This window comes from Lemur catta, chromosome 1 (genome assembly GCF_020740605.2).
Source record: "Lemur catta isolate mLemCat1 chromosome 1, mLemCat1.pri, whole genome shotgun sequence".
In the NCBI taxonomy this organism is placed as follows: Eukaryota; Metazoa; Chordata; class Mammalia; order Primates; family Lemuridae; genus Lemur; species Lemur catta.
The window spans coordinates 282,833,762-282,854,394 of record NC_059128.1 but is presented as its reverse complement, the minus strand read 5'-3'; the positions used below and the strand labels follow the sequence as shown (position 1 = coordinate 282,854,394).

The 20,633-nt window shown below is 56.6% G+C and overlaps 1 protein-coding gene across 1 annotated transcript in view; it reads right to left on the bottom strand.

Moving 5' to 3' along the window:
- UMODL1 (uromodulin like 1) overlaps window positions 1-20,633 on the bottom strand; it is a 59,611-nt gene that overhangs the window by 5,230 nt on the left and 33,748 nt on the right. Inside the window, exons 10-21 of the mRNA XM_045540713.1 lie at window positions 20,374-20,511; window positions 19,211-19,437; window positions 18,868-19,066; window positions 18,166-18,423; window positions 16,205-16,317; window positions 12,899-13,112; window positions 11,052-11,189; window positions 8,934-9,253; window positions 6,417-6,562; window positions 5,681-5,917; window positions 5,284-5,443; window positions 3,355-3,439 (exon numbers count right to left, since the gene is read on the bottom strand). Of these exons, the coding sequence (XP_045396669.1) occupies window positions 3,355-3,439; window positions 5,284-5,443; window positions 5,681-5,917; window positions 6,417-6,562; window positions 8,934-9,253; window positions 11,052-11,189; window positions 12,899-13,112; window positions 16,205-16,317; window positions 18,166-18,423; window positions 18,868-19,066; window positions 19,211-19,437; window positions 20,374-20,511 (2,235 nt within the window). The remainder of the gene's footprint in view (window positions 1-3,354; window positions 3,440-5,283; window positions 5,444-5,680; window positions 5,918-6,416; window positions 6,563-8,933; window positions 9,254-11,051; window positions 11,190-12,898; window positions 13,113-16,204; window positions 16,318-18,165; window positions 18,424-18,867; window positions 19,067-19,210; window positions 19,438-20,373; window positions 20,512-20,633) is intronic.

The window sequence follows — 20,633 nt, the reverse complement described above, 5'->3', positions numbered from 1 at the left end:
CAGGCATGGGATCCTCTGAAGTTCCACATACGTCCACATACATTATGTTTCCATCCCTCTCTTTCCCTTTCCAACCATGGGCATCTCTGCATCTCAACCAGGTTGCCTCCACGGATGAGATGTCTTTCAATCTCCTAGACCTTAGGACAGAGATGTCTTCTAATCTTCCAGACCTTAGGACAGAGAGGTTGCTTAACCTCCCAGACCTTAGAACCTGCCACAAGAGAAACTACCATCGAGGGCATCTCTGAACCTCCTAGACCTTGGGCTGTGAACTTAGCAACAGCAAATTCGGAGTAAGCAGGAAAGAAAATAGGGACAGAGAACTTAACAGACTCTACATTGACATATCACACACCAGTAAACACTCAATGTAAACAGAGGCTTCAAACAAACTGCATTCACACCTAACAAGAGCTGGGAGTGCCAAATCAAGACACTTTCCACTCTCACAAACAGGAGTTCCCCTCGGAATTCCCCGATGTAGGAGGGGCATCTCTGCCCGTGTGGCGCCTTCACGCAGCACTCTCCCATCCAGACACAAAGCCGAAATTCAGAGATCCATTCCCCCCAGGCAGGCAGGGACGAATTTGAAGCTGGTGATGCCGAGCTGGTGGGAGAAACCAAAACCAGCCTCCAGCAAAAACACAGCCGGGCAGCACTGGGAGGCTTTAGGAATCCTCCCCACGGTGCCGTCACCAAGCCACGAGCAGCACAATCCCGGATGAGCCCCTCAAATTGTTACCAAACCCCCAAAAGGGTCCAGCCTAGGTCCCTTCACTCTCCACACCAAGAGCCAATCATTGAAACAATGAGTATTGCCAAGGAAGAAAGGAAATTTAATGCAAAGGATGTCTGGTGGGAGAACTGGAGACACAGTCTCCAACAGTCCCGCTGCGCGGCTGAGTGCAAGGGCTTTTATGGCGGGCTGTGGAGTGAACGGGGTTGGCGATAAGTTCGGTGGAACTTCAGGGAGTCTCGTGGCCACTGTCTGGGATAAAAGGTATCTTATTTATTGAGATAAGAGCAGGGTCGCTGGGGCTTGGAGTCCCAGGGTCTGCAGGTGATCTGACTCAACAGTCAGCCGCTGGTGAGGATGGCGAGGCCCGTGGCGCCGCTAGTTAAGTCTGCTCGTTAGGCCTGACTGGTGAAGTCTGAGAGAGCAAAAACTGACCTCAGTAATTGTTCTAGACCTTTCCTGCGGGCACATTTGAGCACTCCAGGGACTGAGCCTCAGACCCTCTACCCTCTAATGGGTGTGACATCGGGGTGTCCAGTAAAGCAGCAGCCATGGAGATTCCCAGCAGCTCAGCGGAGATGCTGCTGCTGGCGTGTTGCGTGTCGGGGCACACGCTCGGGGAGGCTGCTCAGAGGGGGTCTTCCCAAACCGCAGCACACGCTATCCTGCACTGAATCGCGTTTCCCCGAAAAAGTTGTGCTGAAATGCTAACTCCCCGTTCTGCGGGGTGTGGCCTTATCTGGAAACGGAATTGTGTGGATGCAGTTCGTTCAGCTGGGGTCAAACTGCCGCAGCCGGGCCCCAGTGTGGTGTGACTGGCGTCCTGTGGAGACGCAGCTGTGTGAACACAGAGACATGCAGGGAGGGGCCGCGTGAAGACGGAGGCAGAGACTGGAGTGATGTGGCCGCAGCCTCGGTGCACCAAAGATCGGCCACAACCCGCGAGCCTGGGAGGAGGCGGGGGAGGATCCTCCCTGCAGCTTTCAGGGGACCAGGATGCCGCCGAGACCTTGACTTGGGACCTCTGGCCTCCAGCACAGTGAGAGAATAAATCTCTTGCTTTAGGCCAGCCAGGCTGTGGTCCCTTGTTACGGCAGCCCAGGACACGGCACGCCTGGTGCGAGAGCTCAAAGCAAAGCCAGCCCAGCCCCTTGGGGACGGGGAGGGAAGGTTACAAGCAGGTGGCATCTGCACTCGTGGCCCCCGGTCCAGGTGCAGCTGTGTGAGTGTACACACACCCCCCCTAGGTCTCCGAGTTGTCCTCATCTCTTCCCTAAAGTGGAAGTGACGGTGATGGCAGGGACAGAGTGGGGGGGCACGGGACGGGGCAGAGGCGAGGTCCTGAAGGAGCCCGTCTGCCAGCCTCTCCCCGCCCCTGCGGTCCCCAGCAGAGTTTCTGTTAATATGCTACAAAATGTAGCAAAGCCCCACCAACTGGGAGATTCCGTGTATAAAAGATCTTTCTGTGTGTTTGTGTGACAGTTATGGATAAGCAACAGCTAATGGCAAGTGAGAAAGAACGATGATCAAATGGATGATCACAGTCCTTGTTCTTGAGCCTGACCAGTCACACCTGAGCACACTGGCGTTCCCCGCACTGGCTATGCCAGCGCAGCGCTTGCTGGCTACAAATGACAACTGACACACACACCCAGTGACGTCTATGGGCCCCAGGCCTGTGTGAAGTGGGAATTACCATTGTCCCCATTTCACATATGAGGCAAACAGGGCACAATCCCACATAGGGTGCCCAAAGTCACACAATTATTATGAAGTGTCAGCGCCAGGTTTGCAGTCCAGGGAGCCTAGGTTCAGCCCCACACATCTCAGCCTCCCAGGAGTCTTATTTGCTGTGGCCGCGTTGGACACTCACAACAACATTGCGCGGTAGGCAGGGCACGTTGCAAAGAAAAAGGGGAGCTCCTGACACACGGTAGGTGGAGGACCATGGCAGTGTCTGTCTGAATACCCCAAGTACACATTTTCCCTCAAACCGACATTATTTTTTCCAAACAATAGGATGGATCATATAGAAAATAAAATGTTTTCCTGGAAAATTGATTTTGAGTTTTTGATACACATGCAATGTAATTGGCTGATGGAAGTTTTATACTGAGGGGGAACAGAAATGCCATTTTTTGGCATCTTCTGAATAAAGCAGCTTTTCCATGCACTTGCACACGCACACACACCCAGAACTTCACACTGCCTGGTTAGAGCAGTGTCCTTCCTCTTAACCACCCTCTCGATGTGTTTATGCAGCATCAGAAAAGCTCACTGGCTTCATGTTACGCTGCTCAAAACATTGCATTAAACTTGTGCTTGAGCTGTCAGAGCCTCAGTCTTCTCATCTGAGACATGGGATAATAACGGGCCTTACTCCATAGTGCTGATGGGAGGGGCACATCACACCCTGCACGTAAAGAACTTGGCACACACCGGCACGTGGGGCTCTCAACGAGTATTAGCTACTGTCATTTCCACTATGACAAGCCACTTAGGAAAATCTCGCGTTTCACATTTCAAAGTACGTAGCTGCTTTTTGGTTCACGCACTGGCGAAACGGAATCAGCCGCATCGTTTCTTTAGTTGTCTAGACCGAGTCATCCACTCACCTTCGGACCGAAGGAGGGGTCCCCAGGATGTCTGGTGTGTAGCAGAGTTGTCACTACTTTTCAGGAGCCGAAAATCATTGCAATCCTGTTTGTTTAAAGGAAAAGAAACTTCATATTAGTCGAACAATGTTCATGGAAGAGTAACTCACTATGGGGATGGTAGTCTGAGTCATGCCCGTGTGTCCTGCTGGAGTGTGGAGTTACCGGGCGGATATGGCTACACAGGGGAGTGCAGACCTGGCGGGGCTGGGCAGTGGGGACTTTGCCCAGGGGATGGTGTCAGTGTGACGGAAGGGAGGCCTGGGCATTGGGGGGCTGGAGGAAGTGGGGTACCCGAGAGCAGCAAGTTGGAGAAAGGCCTTTATATCCTCAGGGGCCATGTCTTGGTCACAGCTCTGAGTCCCTCTGCATTCTCCAGAGGCCATTGCAGTCTCGAGCTCCTCCTGATGGCTTTGCCACACAGAAGAGGCTTCCTGGCTCAGTGACACTGTGGAATCTGCTACCATACACCTGTGATGGGTGCGACCTGTCCTCCAAAACGATACTGAAGTCCTAACCCCCAGTACCTGTGAATGCGACCTTATCTAAAAACTGGGTCTTTACAGATGTCCAGTTACGATGAAGTCATGAGGGTGGGCTCTGATCCAATATGGCAGGTGTCATCATAAGAAGGGGACCTTTGGACACAGCACAGACATGCGCTGAGAGAAGACAATGCAAAGAGACAGGAAAAATGCCACCTACGCCTGCAGCCACCAGACGCTGAAAGAGAAGCCTGGGACAGATCCTGCCCTCACACCCCACTGACACCTTGAAGTTGGACTTCTGTCCTCCAGAACTGTGAGACAACGAGTGACGGCTGTTTGAGCCACTTGGTTTGTGGCAGCTTGTTACAGCAGCCCTAGAAAACTCACAGGGTCTCCAGCCTATGGGAACGTGGGGAGAGATTCTGTATGCAGAGACCCCCGAGGCCAATAGTCGAGAACGAGCCCCTCCCCGCAGAGGCAAAGCTTCGCCGCGGCCGGCGGGTGTCTTAGGGTTTCTGAAGATCTGAGGGAACCAGGCAGACCCCAGTGCACCCCTCAGCCTGCTGGCACTGGGGCCCTCTGCTCCCTTTGTCCATTGCTCAGGAAGATCTACGGTTTGAGCAAAAGGGACATCAGCAGAATCGGGCATCTCTGTGTTTCTTCTGTCCTCCATGTCCTGCCGCTGCTTCAAGGCGGGTCACCTAGGAAAACTTTGGGGTTCAGCGTCACCCTCTCAGACGAGCTCAGGAACAAGCACATCCTCCAAAGGGGAGAGAAACTCCAGTCACTGAACAAAAGGTCACGCTACGCTGACCCCTGCCTCAGACAACATGTGACAGCATGCGTGGTCACTTCACATGCATGTCTGCAGCATAAAGAATAGCTCCCCAGCCTCAGGATCACAGAGCAGATTTCGATTCGAAGGTCTAAGGAAATGAGAATGTAAAATTATCCATAATCCCTGCATGAATGTCGAACTTAGGGAAGGGAAAAACCTTGTTAAATATTATAGTGGCTGATATTTGGTGTGTTCCATCCATGTTGCTAAAAATGATCTTAAATTAACATTTTTACACCTGAACATTTGATAAACCCCTGAGGAAAGGCACCAGGCGCCACGATAGGCAGTGCTGACTCAACAGTCAGTGAATGTCACGGCCTCAAGAAGGACTTTGTTTAGCCATCGCTAAATCCCAAACGCCCCACAGCTCACACTGGGTCTCCACCCGGGGGCTGCCTGCCTTGCGATGTCTCAGACCACAAGTCTGCAGGGCATGGAGACTCCTCCCACGAGTCACCCCCTAGAGCCGGGCGAGCCCTGGGCTTTCATTGTCAGCGTCACTTTCGTCATGGCAACAAGGAACGTGCATCCGCCGGAAAGCTTAGAGAGCGACGCACTCACTATTTTGCAGGTGGTCCCCGGGGACTCCATGCAGACGCGCAGTTTGCAGTGCAGGTAGACGATGGAGTTGTTGATAAAGGAAAAGATTTTCAGCTTAAACTGGGCCTTGTTGGAGTTGCCGTTCTCGATGACGCTGGTGTACGTGTTAGGAACAGGGCAGCTGAGGAGGGGAAACGGGGCTCCTTAGCTATACACAAGCCGCCCTGCTGTCCTCGTTCTTGGACAAGTTTACTCACAGCGCGTCTGAGGACGCTCGAGGACCCCACAGCCTCCGTGGGCGTCGGAGGACCGGCCACCTCACCAATCCCCAAAAACCCAGGTCCCCAGAGTGCACGGCGCCCAGGTGAGGGGCCCCACGGCCAGGTGAGGGGTGCGCCCAGTGCCACCCGAGCCCCACCTGTTGTTGATGAATCCGAAGGTGACCGGGTCCCTGGCGTTGCTGGAGGGGGTGGCCCAGCACTCGGTCAGGACCACCTTGAGGCCACTTTTCTGCCTGTAGAGCCCGACTTCGATCTTGACGTCGTCGCTGGCGGACACGCTGTAATTTTGAGGTATGGGAGAATCTCCAATAAATAACTGCATTTCGGTGACAAAACTTCCAGCGCCGTGGAGGTCCTCGATGATGGTGTAGACCCTGCAAGAGGAGTGGCTTTCAGGAGGCTTCTCCAAGCCCTTTTGTTCCTGTTCCTTCCCAAAAAGCACCTCCAAAGGAGCGGGGCTGTACAGGAGGACCCCCTGAGTGGGAGCGCCTGAGGGGGAGCACGCAGAGGCTACCGATTCCCAGCTTGCTGCACGGGGTGGGCCTCCCCCACTCGTGCTGGCTCAGTTGGGGGGGTCCTGCAGGGCAGAAAGGGCGCTCACTTGGGTCTGCCCTGGAGGAGGTGTGGTCCAGGGGCTGGGGGCATCCTATGGGATTGGCAAGGGGAGTATATGTGGCTTTCTCTGGTGGGTCCTGAATTGGAAGTGGGGACAAAAGTTAGGGAGTGACAGTTATTAACCAAGTGCCGGTCACTGCCCATCTGTGTGTTCAGCCTCAGAGAAGGGTTTGCAAGTGGTTGAAACCCTAAAGAACCCCCAAAATAGCGATGGCTGAGAGGAGCTGGGCTGGGCAGAGGGGCTACCCGTCCACCTACCCCCACTGCGGGGTGTAGCCCGAGGACGCCAGCAGGTCGTTCTGGAAGGCGCAGCGGATGGGGCTGAGGATCTTCAGCGAGTGCATGACTACCTCCGGGGACTGGTCGTTCCGCAGCGTGGTCCTCACCACCGTGCTCGTCATGTTCTGAGCACAGATGGGGCCAGAGTGGGCTCCCGGCCCCAGCAGGCCCCCCGCCTGGCCATGGACCCTGCTCTAGGTGCGGGGGAGACTCTCTGATAAGCCTCTTCCCTGACGTGCCCAAACGCTGGCGATTTTTCCCTAACGTAAACTGCCAAGGAGAGCGCAAGGTCTGGCTTCTGCTCCTAGCCCTTGTCCTGTTCACCGAACTGCGTATTCCGTGGTTTCTGCATAATCAAGTCCCTGGGGGAAGCTTAATTGCTGACAAATATCAAAAACCATCAAGAGCGCCGATGGGTTCCAGGGCTTGGACGGCTCAAAAGAGACAAATGTCCCTTTTCTGTCTCCGTGCCCCAAACCCCGTGGGTCTCATTGTCAGATCGGATGTCTGTCCCGCTCAGGTAAACAAGGGAGGGAGTGACGGCTGCAGGCTCCGTCTGGGGCCCCCCACCCCGAGGGAGGGGCTGCCTCCCCCTGGGACGCTCTGAGCACACTGGGCAGCGACTGTCCTGTTCTGAGCCTCTCGGTGCAAGGGGACAGAGGGACCCCGCCCACGCGCGGCTCTCGCTCACACAGACCCTGCGTAGGAGCTACCCGCACCCCTCTGGGAACAGCCCTCGGCTAACCCTGGCTCACCCCCGAGACCCCTCGAGAATCTTCAGGGAAGTGAAGCAAAACCCGGATGGTTCTTCCTAAGTTGTGCGAGTTTAAGGGGTGGCGTGGGGGTGAGGAAGACTTGGGGGTTGCTCCTCCAACCCAGGGACCCACACGAGGGTCCGAGGGCTCCCAGGGACAGTGGAGCCTGCTCTCCTGTGCACGCACCTGCTCTGCCAGGGCCTCCCACACTTCCATGCTGACCCGCCACTTCCTGGCCACCCGCGGAGCTGCCTTCCGTACCCCACCCCCCGGCGTCGCCCCTCCCCAGCCTCTGGGGCTCTCTTGCCTCCGCTCCCCGGGGTGGGTTTCTATCCTCAGCCCCGGGGTCCAAGACTGCGCCTGTGCTCAGGACATGCCCGTTCCCACCCATCAGCCCCCAGGCGCCGCCTCCCTGTGCCGCGGCTCTGGGTTTCGTCTGCATGTTTTGCGCCAACCCAGCGGAAGCCCACCTGTCCCACCTGTCCCTCCTGTCCCTCCTGTCCCTCCTCTCCCTCCCGGTGAGCGTGTCCAAAGCTCCACCCAGAAGAGGCAGAGCCACAGGGCGCAGGGCATGGGCCGGCTCCCACGGGCGGGGCCAACTTTGAACCCGACCCCCCTAGACCTTGCTGAGCTGTTAGGGGACTAAAGGTCATCGTGCACGGAACACCCAGCCCCAGCCGGTCCGCAGAGGGCTCGGGGTGCGGGACTCTTCCCCACCCCTTTCTCCAGAACACAGGGCCTTGGTTGCTCACAGGCCCCCAGGGATGCAGGTCCAGCCCTGAGTCCCTGCCGGCTGCCAGGAGCGGCATCTCTGTCCAGCATCCTGGTGAGGACAGCCTTCTGCCCAGCCCCCCAGCCAGGCACTGCCCCCTGCAGAGCCATCCCCACAGTCCCACTCTGATCACAGACCCCACACCCCAGCCCCTTCCAGCCGCCCACCTGGCCTGAGCCTCTCGGGCAGACCCCACGTCTTAGCTCCTCCACCGGCTCCCTGGCCTCCCCAGTCCAGCCACCACCAGCAAGTTAACCTAGGGCACACTCGGGGTTCTCTCCACTCGCCCCACGGGACCATTTTGGCCCCCGTTCTAGGACGGGCCTCTCCCAGCCCCCATCCGGAGCCGACACAGCAGCTTCTCCCAAGCTGAGCAGTCCAGGCTGCAGGGCTCAGCACAGACGGACCCTTGGGCACTGCCAGGTCAGCATTGCGTCCCCAGGTCCTACCCCAGGGTGGCACATTTCTCCAGGGGACAGCCACGCCGAGGGCTGCTTCTGCCCCCCAGGGCCGGGCTCTGGGCTGGACTAGTGGAAGGTGCGGGTTTTCTCCTCCTCCTGCTGCCAGCCCAGCAGGGCCCTGGGAGCACAGCCCTGGTGCTTGGGCTGGCTGAGTCGGGGGGCTGTTGAGGGCACACGCAGGAGCGTTCATTGTGACCCATGTCTCTCTCCCTGTCTGTGCAGGGAGAATGTTTTAAACCTGACCCAGGCCTGCCCCAGGCCCCCTGCACTGGATTCCAGCAGGGTGGGGCTCACAGCCCCGTCCAGATGTCAGGATGCAGCCGGGTCCCTGGCAGAGGACAAAGCCTATCCTGACCCCTGTGCTGGGTCCCCTGCTCAGCATCAGAGACCTCGGACGCAAGGTCCTGCCTGGTCCTGCCAGATGCGGACCCTCCCCCTACGGAGGCCCCTGCAGCCCAGAGCCCCGCGCCCCAGGGCACCTCCCGAGCCTGGCTGGCCCGGGCCTTACGCTTTGCACGACGGTTCCGCACTCGCTCCAGCCGGCCACCAGGAGCACGTGCGTGCTGTTGCTGTCGCTGACGTTGCAGGAGGGGTGTCCCAGGTACAGGGAGGACTCAGGGATGGATTCCTGCTGCAGGAAGCGCTTCTGGATGGTGATGGCCACCTTCTCGATCTCGCAGAGCACCCTGACCGCCCCGGTCAGGTTCAGCCGCTGGGGCAGGACCCGGGGGGTGGGGCTGGCACCTTGCACAAGGGCAGCCCTGGTTCCTGCAGGGCTTGGGGTCTGCTCTGGGCCGGGGGCCCAGGTTGCACTGCCAGGAGAGACACCTGCAAGGCACGAGGAGACAAAGGCAAAGGGTGGGTCTGTGTTTGGGGCTGGCGCGGAGGGGCAGGAGAATAGTGGGTGGGAGCTGCTCTGCTCCCTGCAGCAGCCACACCTGCGGACTGCGTGTCTGAGACACGACCGCACACATGCACGCGTTACACGTTTCCACCAGCCCACGCAGCCAGGCTCGCCATGGGCTCTGAGGGCTGGGGAATCTCAGGGCCGATGCTGGGCATGTGCCAAGCCTGTGGGCACAGGCAAGTCATCAGCCCTCAGAGGCCCTGAGTCTACCTCTAAGATGGGGTGACAATATCTCTCAGGATCCTGCACCCCAGCTCCCTGCTCCGGCTCCTCCTTGCCCCCAGTGCACACTCAGTTCCAGTTCTAGGACTGTGGTCCCCAACCCCTGGTCCATGGACTGGTACTGGTCTGCGACCTGCTAGGGCCCAGACCCCAGAGCTCCACCCCCACACCTGTCCTGCAGAAAAACTGTCTTGCATGAAACTTGGCATGGAACGGGGGTCGGGGGCCACACAGCAGTGGCAGGAGGTGAGCGGCGGGTGAGCGAGCAAAGCTTCATCTGTATTTATAGCTGCTCCCCATCGCTTGCATCACTGCCTGAGCTCCGCCATCCCCCCAGTCCCCTTCATGAAACTGGTCCCTGGTACCAAAAAAGGTTGGGGACTGCTGGGAAGATCAAGGAGGCTCTGTAAAGGCTTCCGATGCGTCCACTGGTTCTCCAGGGGCCCCTCCTGGGTCTCCAGGGAAGCAGACCCAAGACACGGCTCGGTGGGCACCCTGCCCTCTCCTTGGGCATCAGCCCTCCCCAAGCAGGCCTGGTCTGCACCTTCTTTCATCTCTGGCAGGGCTTGCCCTGCCCTCTGCAGCCCCGCCCAGCCCAGCCCGTCACTGAGACACGGCCCAAACCACAGCCTTCGCCACTGGCCGCACCCGCCTCCCCGCTGCCCGCTTCCCACTCTGCACCCGCCTCCTGCAGGCTCCCGCACTGCAGATCGTGCCCTTCACCAGCTCTGTCCTCGCCAGGCACACACCCTGCCTGCCGCTGCCTTAGCCCTCTTACGGCCAGCTCCCACACACCACTTCCAGGAAGCCCTCCCTGACCACTGGGACTAAGCAACTTAGCCTCCTCTGTGCATCCTGTGCCTGCCTCAAGCAGAGCATGTCCTACAGTCCCCGTGATGCCACGCTCACTGGTGTAAATGTCTGTCTCCCTTCACCTGACTGCAGATCCCTAATGGCAGGGGTCGTCTTGGGGTCAATGCCAAATGCACTAAGGCCCTCTTTAATGGGAAGCATGCTCAGTGGAGACAGTGGCCAAGTAGACACGCTCCCCACATATTGCTGTCACATGTGCTGTTTTGCACCATAGTCCTTCAGCATCTGCTGGTTCATGCCTAGTGTCTGGTCACGTTTCCTCATCACAGACACCGGAGCCACACCTGGAGATGTGACATACCACCCGGAGGCTGCAAGTGTGTGAAAGAATGGGGAGGACATGCACACACATGCACACACATGTACACACGTACATGCACACACATGTACACACGTACACTCACACAGCACACACACACCCAATACACCACAGGTACATGCACACACATGTACACATGCACGTGCACAGGTGCACACACACCACATACACACACACAGAGGAAACTTGCCCGGGACATGAAAATATGCTGACCTCACTTGGACAAGAAGCCCTTCGCAAATGAATGCCCTTAAAAGAACAGATCATGGGATGGTATTCCAGAAAAAGGACTGTGAGAATATTACCTTCACAGGGTCTTCCAGAATATTCCACATGGAAATCAGGGGCTCTGCCCTCACAGCGGCAAGTGAAGGACCCGAGGGTGTTCTGACAGGACGTCCCCGGCACACAGTCGTCCTCCTTCCTCTCACACTCATCGTAATCTGCAGGACGTTTAGGGAACAGAACAGAAAGGCGTCCCTGGGGGCTTGCAGGTTGCTGGGGGCGGGGCACAGTCATGCGACTGCTCACACAGGCTGGGGGGAGGCGCATCTCAGGAAGGCAAACTGGAAACTCTCTGATGAGATCAGACTGCAGGAAGGTCACCGGTTCTGGAGAGTTCAGGGGACTCTGCTGTTGGGGCTGGGAGCCGGCTAGGAATGTCCTCGGGGGCTGTTCTGGAAGGAGGAGTCTGGCCCTGGGGCCGGGCGGGGGCGCTGGGCAGAGCAGGGCCACCCGTTCAGTCCCTGGAGTGACCAGGAGACCAGCAGCCCCCGCCCCAGTCCAGGCCTCTGGGACCCAGGCTAAGGGACCGACCTTGGCAGAAGGCCCTCAGGCCATGTGCCTTCCACCTTTGGCTCATGGACAGGAAGGCAGGTGTCCCTCGGGAGAGGGCTGGCAACCAGAAAGCACAGCAGAGAACACAAATCCCCTGCGTGGGCACTGATGTACCCCTCCTGGTCTTTTAACGCACAGGTACCCTCTAACCAGGAGTGTGTCCTGCCACAGCCACCGGCACTTTCCATGCGGGCAGACCGCGGTCTCAGCCCTGCACAGCAGCCACGGCAGGGACAGGCCATAACTTAGCACCTCTCCTGGTGCCACCTGACCATGAGTCATTTCCAATTCTTTTGCTTTTAAAGTAACACTGAAGATGAACATCTTTGTATGCAAACCATGGTCCAGACTGAGATCTATTTCCTTAGTCCTAGAGGAGATACTCCAGAGTCCAGATGAATGAACAGTTTTCAAGCTCTTGGCACATACTGCTGAACTGGTTTCCAGGCAGTGTGAGCAAATTCTATTTCTACCAGCAATCTATGCAAGCACCCGCCTCACTACACTTTTGTTGGTATTAGTAATAGCAGAAAAAGATTTTCTTTTTTTTCTCCAATTTGATGGGCAAAAAAGAGCAACTCACTTTAATGGGAATGTCTTTGATTATCACATCTTAGTCATTGTGTCTTCTTTTATGTACCGTCCACTCAGGTCTTTTGTGCACTTATCTACCAGGCTCTAGGTATTTATCATCTATTTGTAAGATCTCTCTGCATATTTAGGATCTAAATTCTTTACCAAAATTTTGAAAGATTTTTTGGGTTTGTTGCTTGCTTTATAGTGGTGGCTATACTGTGATTGACATAGGAGATTTATATTTTTATGTAGTCAGTATTTCATCCTGTTACTCTGAAAATCTGGCTTTCCTTGGGAAATCCTTCTCGTTTCAAAAATCAGAAAATATTAATCTTCAATTTTAAAAAAGTCTTCAATTTTTTATACATGTAACTATAAGCCATTGATCATTTATGCTCCAGTAAGATATGAGAAAAGAATCCAAATTGCCTTTTTCTCCCTGCTTTCCTCTGTAATTATTTCTGCTAGGATCTCCTTGGAAACCGTGCTTGGGAGAAAGTCTGGCTGCAGAGACCTGAAGACGTTTTCAACCCTTACACCTTAAAAAAGCCATAGTTGCAATGAGAGAGACAAGGAGGCTCCTATCTATTAATATTTCACGTTTTCATCTAATTCCGGGCAAAGCCCACGGGAGGGGCACACGGGCACATCTTTCATAGACGCAGGGCAGTGGCTGGGCTCTAGCTGCCTCTGGTTCCGGAACATGGGTGAGCTTCCGCCAGGCCCAGCCTCCACCTACCCCATATGAAGGTGTCGCCTCTGACCACCTCCAGCAGAGTCGCGTTCCGTAAGGCCGCAAGGAACGCGGCGGACACCTCCCGGACATCCACGTCCGCGATGATCAGCAAGTGAAACTCCACCACCACGCTGCCGTTGGCGACGCGGGCAACCTCCACTCTGATGCCGCCGGCGTCCACCTGCTGGAGCAGCGTGTCTGGCAAGGAGTCCCGCACCTTCGGAGAAACAGACCCCGTAAGAGGAGCTTCGTGCCCAGAGGACACAGGGCGTCTGCCCTAAGGTGGCCCCTCCTGGGATCCTGCCCAGCAGCAGGGCTGGGCCTTGGCAAAAAGACAAAAGCCACAGATCAGTTCTGGGCGCCTTTCCCATCTGCCATGTCTGCTGGCCCAGCACAAATGCCTGGGAGTGTCTGTGATGCTGAGAAGGGTCCTTGACCCCCGTAACCAGCAAACGGTCACAGAGAGATGTCTGTGAGCCGAGTGCGGGGCTGGCGGGGATTGCAGCCTGCCGGGCTCACGAGGACATTCAGAACCTGCCACTCTTAGCTCAGAGCGGTGGAGGGCAGGGGACCGAGAGAGTGGCTATGGGGAGGGAGACCACCTCCCCCCATTTATTTTTTCTAGAACAATCCTTTTGCTTCTGAACATTTTCCCCAACATTCTTCCTCCCCAGCTAACCCCAAACTGCTTCCCTGTGAGCATTTCCAACACCCCGATTAGGACCGGCGGTGTCTGCCTCCAAAAGGCTCTGTCACTTTGGACAGAACCACAGGGCACACGCCGTGTTAATCCACTCCTGCCAGTCGCTGTCAGAATGCCCAGGAAGACACACAGCCTCACAAGGAGCTTTGATAGCCCACGTAATGCAAATCTCCTACGGCAACGTGCGCCTCTGGGGTCTGTCCTCACGGAGAAAAACCGTGAGGAGCGATGGCTCCAGGCACCGGCTTGTGGATTCACTGCCCAGCCTCTGGGACACCCAGGGTGAACAAATTTAGTGTCACCTGTCACCGGCCGAGGACCCCAGAGAGACACCCAGCTGCCTTTGGTTGACTCAGTCAGACGGCTACTGTCATTACTGTGTGTGTGTCTGTCCGTCTGTCTGTCTCTCCCCCTCTCTCTCTGAGAAATCTGTCACAGTCTTAGATTAATGTCACCTTCAGTTGCATTTCAAGCCGGTCTCAAAGCAAATTTCCAGGCCCCTTGCTAGGAAGTGACGAAGAACCAAGTGCTGCGTTAACCCGCCACCCCCTAAATGTGAATTCACATCCTACTTGTGTAATTAAATCACATGATTATTTCCTGTCCTGAAATTCTAAACAAATTTAAGAAACAACTATCCTCAAAAATGAGCAAAGAAGGAACTGGTTCAAAGAGGGAAGATTTATCCAGAAACTTCCGTTGGAAATGGAGCTTCCTCATTTGACCACTAGAGCTAGGCAGAATGATTTACGCGTAATATTATGGGTAACTATTATTTAACCTAAAGAACAGAGTAACGCACCCTAGCAATCAAATCACCAACAACTCTTGAATCCACACCGGGCTAGGAGCTGGGAATCAGGTCCCAGGTCCCCAGGGGCCCCTCTGGGACAATTCCTGGAGGCAGCACCATGTACTTACTTCACCAGCGAGAAAAGCCGGCAGGGTTTGCGCCCGCCAGCGCGTTATCACAGCTGGCCACTAGGTGGCGATGTCAACCCCCCTTCTTTACCTGACAAACTGCCACTCTAAGGAAAAGCTAAAACGTGAGATTTCCACTACGCAAACAAGATCACTAGACCATGATGAGTGCATTCTCTATACTTGTGGTCCCTAACCCTGGGCTGTGGACCGGTACCAGCCCGTGGCCCGTTAGGAACCAGGGGCACAGCAGGAGGTGAGCCAGCGAAGCTTCACCTGTGTTTACAGCTGCCCCTGTCATGCGCATGGCCACCTGAGCTCCACCTCCTGTCAGATCAGGGGGGCACTAGATTCCCATAGGAGCGCGAACCCTACTGTAAACTGCACATGCGAGATCTGATGCCTGATGACCTGAGGTGGAGCTGAGGCGGTGACGCTAGCGCTGGGGAGTGGCTCCAAATGCAGATTATCATTAGCAGAGAGGCTTGACTGCACAGAGACCATAATAAATAAGTCACTGTCTCCCATCACCCGCAGGTGGGACCGTTTAGTTCCAGGAAAACAAGCTCAGGGCTTCCACTGATTCTGCATTATGGTGAGTTGTAGAATTATTTCATTATATGCTACAATATAATAATAATAGAAATAAATTGCACAATAAATATAATGCTCTCGAATCATCCTGAAACCGTCCCCCCACGCCCCTGCTCTCCCCCCCAAGTCCATGGAAAAATTGTCTTCCATGAAATTGGTCCCTGGTGCCAAAAAAGTTGGGGACTGCTGCTGTATACCTCAAAAGGTAATCTAACCTCTATCAAAAAGAATACTTGTTACTAAATTGTAACAATATAGCATCCCAAAGAATGTTGAGAGGATGGATGGGAGAGCCAGAGAAAGGAGGAAAAATATTTTTTTAAGGCAGGGACCGTAGCAGCTTCATTCATAACAGACAAAAGAGAAAGCAACCAAATGTCCGTCAATGAATGGATGGATGAATAAAAATTGGCATGTTCACGCAACAAAATACTATCCTGCCGGACAAAAGAATGAAGCGTGGACACATGCTACATGGGTAAACTCGAAAACATTAAGTGAAAGAAGCCAGACACAGAAGGTCACATGTTGTATTATTCTAGTGCTATGAAATATTCAGAACAGGCAGATCCACAGAGACAGGGAGCAGATTAGTGGCTGCCAGGGGATTGGGGTGGGGGTGACTTCCAGTGGGTACAAGGTTTCTTTTGGGGGTGATGAAAATGTTCTGGAATCAGATAGTGGTGACAGTTGCACCATTTTTCAAAATAGTCTAAACCACTAAATTTCACGGTTTACGGGTGTGGATTTTATGGTGTGTAAAACAGATCTCAAATTTTTTTCAGTTTTTTTTTTTTTTTTAAACAGGGAAGGGGCTTTCTGCTCCACAGGGTCCCACAATTGACCAAGAAGTTTCTCTGGACACAGAACAGTGTGAAGCCAGAAAACACAAGAGGAAATGTCGCGTCTCCTGCCTGTTGACCTGCCTCGCGGTGGCAGATCCAGGCCAGAGCTTAACGTCCCAGCTTCCTTCAGAAATGAGAAGTTTATGGAACCTAAAAGCCGAATTCCTAGTTGGATGAGACCAGAATTCTATCCACCCTCCACCCTTCACCTTCCAAAGGAAACAACCTCTGATGCCACCAACTTACCATCCTGAAGAAGAGTTCTAGGAAGTCTCGATACTCCTGGCTGCTTGTGTTGCGGAAGGAGTCCAGGTACCGCACGTTTGCGATTCTGACCTGTCCGCTGAGTTTCTGGGCCGCTGCAGGGTGGAGAATAAGCATGTTTGGAACAGCAACGTGTTAGTGACAGACTGTCCTTTCAATCTTCTTAGTCATATTTCCACGTTGGCCAGGAAGAGCATCGAACCAGGCTGACCTGTGCTCTAGGAAGAAGGCACATTGCCCCCCAGACTGCAGAGGACACAGGACAGAGCCTAAGCTCAGAGAACCATCCGGAACCAGCTCAGCCTCTGCCTCTCTCCCCCAACCCCGGGGCAGCCTCCCTCCCTCGCTGCCGTCACTCGTGCTTGGGTGTTTGGACAACGCACCGGTGAGCCGGGATGACTTTGAGTGTGAGGGCAGGCAAAATTAAACAATCTTGCCAGGGTCACAGGTGCCAGCTGGGCTGTCCCAGTAAACCAGGACGAAGGGGGCCTGACCCCACACCACAAAAGGGTGCCAGGGGTCCCCTTCAGAGCCAGGCCCCTGACCTCTTGCAGTCTAAGGGCAGTCCCCCCTTTGGCACCGTCTGTTCCATCCGAATCCTCCCCCCCGCAGAGGGATTCTGGGAGTACATGATATGTCAACGTGGTCCAGGAATGTCACCGCTGCATCCCGGCCCCCAGCAAGGCAGCCGCCTCAGTTCTCAGTGAGTCCCTCACCAGACATTTGTGAAGCACCTGCCACATGCCCTGGGCTTCCTGGGCAGGGCAGAAGAATGGCAAGGCTCTCCTCCCAGGGGACCTAGAGTCTGTCCCCCCAGAGCCTCTCACTCAGGCTCAAGATGAGCTACAAGCTGTCCCCCTAAGCTGTCCCGCTATGTATTCCTGGATGAACCCCAAGCCCCATATCTTTGGGGTCATTGCCATCGCTGAACCTGAGGGCCATCGGTCCAGAACTGCAGCAGCTGGTGCAGGCAACCTGATCCGACAGCCGCAGAACCAGGGTGGCTGCCCGGGCAGGAGCACGCTCAGGGTCACATGGGCAGCTCGTCCCTTCCAGGGAGGGTGGGACCTCCAGGGCCCAGCGCCGGCTCTCAGACCCCAGGGCTGCCCTGCCTGAGCGCCCGGCCAACGCCAGCCTCCCCGCCTCCAGCTGGCCATGAACTTGCACGATTAGTGTCCTCTCCCTCCCTCTTGTTCTCGAATTCCCCAGCCCATGGCTGAGTAGTACTTTAAAGTACATAAATAAAAGTTCTAAACTTTCTTACTGCACCCCAGTAGGTCATCTTTGGCATCCCCCAAAGAGTGTGTTCCCCACCAAGGAGACCACCGTGATCAACGCTTGGGAAGGTGCCTGGGCCGTGAAGACGGACCCGGAACGTTAGACAAGCCCGTGGCTGCTCAGGTAAGGCACACGTCTAAAACGACACCCAGTGACACGCAAATGAGGACAGACGAGGAATTTTACCTAAATATATATAACTATTATCAGTGATCAGCTCCAGCTTATTGGAGTCTATATGTGACTTCCTGTCCCCCGAGTCGGTCACCACCCCTTTACTCGGTGCTGTGGGCTCTGGGGGGCCCCTCGCACGGCGTCCATCTGGCTGTGCGATTTCTCCTGTCCTCCCCGAAAGCCAGGCCTCGGGGTGAGCAGGTCAGAGGGAGTGGATTCGGCCCAACAGACTGGCACCACGTGCATTTGCCATGTCACACACCCGAGGACAGGGACGAGCCAGCATCTGCAGACAGGGTCTGGGACACACTGCGATGCCACCTCTGTGCCGTGGCTGCCTCCCGAGTGGGAACTGAGCCAGACGTTCCTACGCTCAGAAGAAAACGGAAGCCCAGCAGCCCACAGATGAATCCGGCTCTTTAAACCATAACCCACTGAAAATCGTTTTCGTACTTCTTGTCCCACCCTTTAAAACAAACTGAACCCCTCACCTGTCCGCACTTTCAGGTGTGCTCTGGCACCTTCCTGCCCGCACGCCGTGGCCACTATCTCCACCAGGTGCAGGACGCCGGGCTCCAGCCCCGACAGCGTCACACTCGTGTCCCGGGTCTCCAGGCCGACCTCGGGGCCCCGCGTGGAAGTCAGGAGGATCTGGAAAGCGGGGCGCGGGGTGAGACCCGCCGCCCACGCCAGGTGGAAGCCCGTGCTGGTCACGTTGGAGACCGTTATCCTCCCGATGGAGACAGGACCTGGGGGTGGAACAGAAATGCCAAAATTAAACCCAAGCTGTTCGGAGGCAGGAGGGAAGAGAGGCCTCGCCCAAGGCCGAAAATCAAACACATCCCCACGGGGCCACGAGAGGTTCGCAGGTGACATCAGCCAAGGTGAGTCCTGTGAAGACCCCTCCTGAGCCGGGGCTTCCGAGGCCTGCAGCCCTGAGCACGAGATGGGGGGAAGTGGTGTCTGCTTTGGTTTTGTTTCAGAAGATGGTTCAAACACACCCCTGAGGTCCCTGGACTTCCAGGAAGGAAAGCCCCTCGAGCAGGTTCTGGGGGTCTTCAGAGGGATGCCCATGGGCATGCCTGGTGGGCTTACCGAGGGGCCAACACGGGGGGCACTGCTGGCTGCAGAGCTGCCCGACAGGGAGACCGGGTGGGTTCCTGCCCCCAGGAGGCACCACTCCCCGCACTCACCACAGGCGGGGGGCTTCAGAGACGTGGGGGCTGATGGCAGGTCTGCAGGGCGAGAACGTCCAGGATCCTCGTTCCGCAGCCACGTGGAGTTCAGAAGTGTCTCCCACGTGGGCAGGCTGGCGTGCCACACGACGTGGCCGGTGGGGCCCTCGGCAGGGCTGGGCCAGGAGGGGGGCTCCGTGCTGGAGTTTCCCAGTAACTGTCCAGGGGGGTCCTGCGGGCCCTCTGTGGCCCCCTGAGGAGGGCTATGGGTTGGCCCAGGAGCCCTGGGGGAGGAGGTGGCGCCAGTCACCCCACCGGTGGCTCTCTGGCCCGTCCCCAAGCCTGGGGCCTCGCTGGGTGCCTCCTCCTCCACTCCTTGCCCTGTGCTGTTCCTGTAGTTCCCGACGGTGCCACTGCCCCCTCTCCTGGCCGGGGGCCCTGGGGTCTGGGCCTGGCCTGCTGCCGAGGTGCCCCGCAGGAGCATGGGGCTGGGTGACAAGGGGGAGGTCTCCGGGCCGAGGGCTGTTGCTCCCGTGCTGGGAGCCGTTGCCAAAGTCAGCACACTGTCTGGGGGGCTCACCACGTCACCTGCCAAAACAGCCACTGTCAGACGGGCGCCCGGTCCAGCAACGTGTGCACAGAGCCGCCGGGCCCACCCGTGAGCAGGAGCCCCCCAAAGGGGACACAGCCGTTCTGGGCCTGCGGCTCCAGAACCCAGACTCGAACGCAAGGCTTGGCTCTCGCAGCCTCAGATCAACCCATTGTGGGTTTGGGAAAATGGGACAAGTTCCCCAAGTGTGGGGCTCGGTGCTGGATGTTCTCATCAGCTTGCTGGGCAGCAGGTGAAGACAAGCGGGGGACACTAGGATGCAGGACGATGCACACAATGTTTAAGGAATATTCTCCCCAGGGAATAATTCTCAACTGCTCCTTCCAGCTAGAAGGGCCTTAGCTGGAGATGGCAAGTGGGTGCCAGCGCCTCTGCCACAGCTGCGTCCAGGCAGACACTGCGTCAGCCATGGCATATCAGGTCTGCCTGTGGCCTCCCGCCGCTCAGCTCCGCACCCCGGGTAGCTCCGACCCACCGATCAGAACTGGCCCCTAAAAAAGACTTGGGGCTGAGACGTGGCAGGCCTGGGGCCCTGGAGACCCCCCCCCTTGGGCCCTCTCCAGCACACCTGGGTTCTGCACCCTCTCAGGCTCGAGGCCACCTGGGGAGAGAGGGATCCACCTCCCGGGGCTGCACCCCAACTTTGTGGGCCCAGCTTCCCTCCACAGAGAGTCTAATGAAAATCAGATTCGCAGCAGCACAAGGACGAAGACGGATAGAATCCAGCTGGATCCTCGAGTATCCGTGTGTTTGCTCTCATTATATTAATTTCTTTCTCCTGATTTTAAAGCAAAGGAAAACATTTCCATGGCCCTAACACTGTCGCGGGTCCTCAGCGCTGTGCCCGATGGGGAGGTTGGCCCTGCCCCATCCCCAGGTCCCCAGGCCAAGGGCGGGGGGGGGGGGACACGCACCCTCACAGGCCCGGCCGGCCCGGGCAGGGTTGGCGTCCCTGGCCGTGTGGCACTGGCAGGTGTAGGAGCCCTCGAGGTTGATGCAGCGGGCGGCCGGCGAGCAGTCGTGCTCCGAGCTGTCCGCACACTCGTCCCAGTCTGCGGGGACACAAGACGGAGCCAGTGAGCAGGAGGCCAGAGACCGCCCGGGAAACTGGTGGCCCCAGAGCAGAGCTCTCTGCCCGTCGCTGCGGTGGCCGGCCAGGAACAGACGGCCCTGG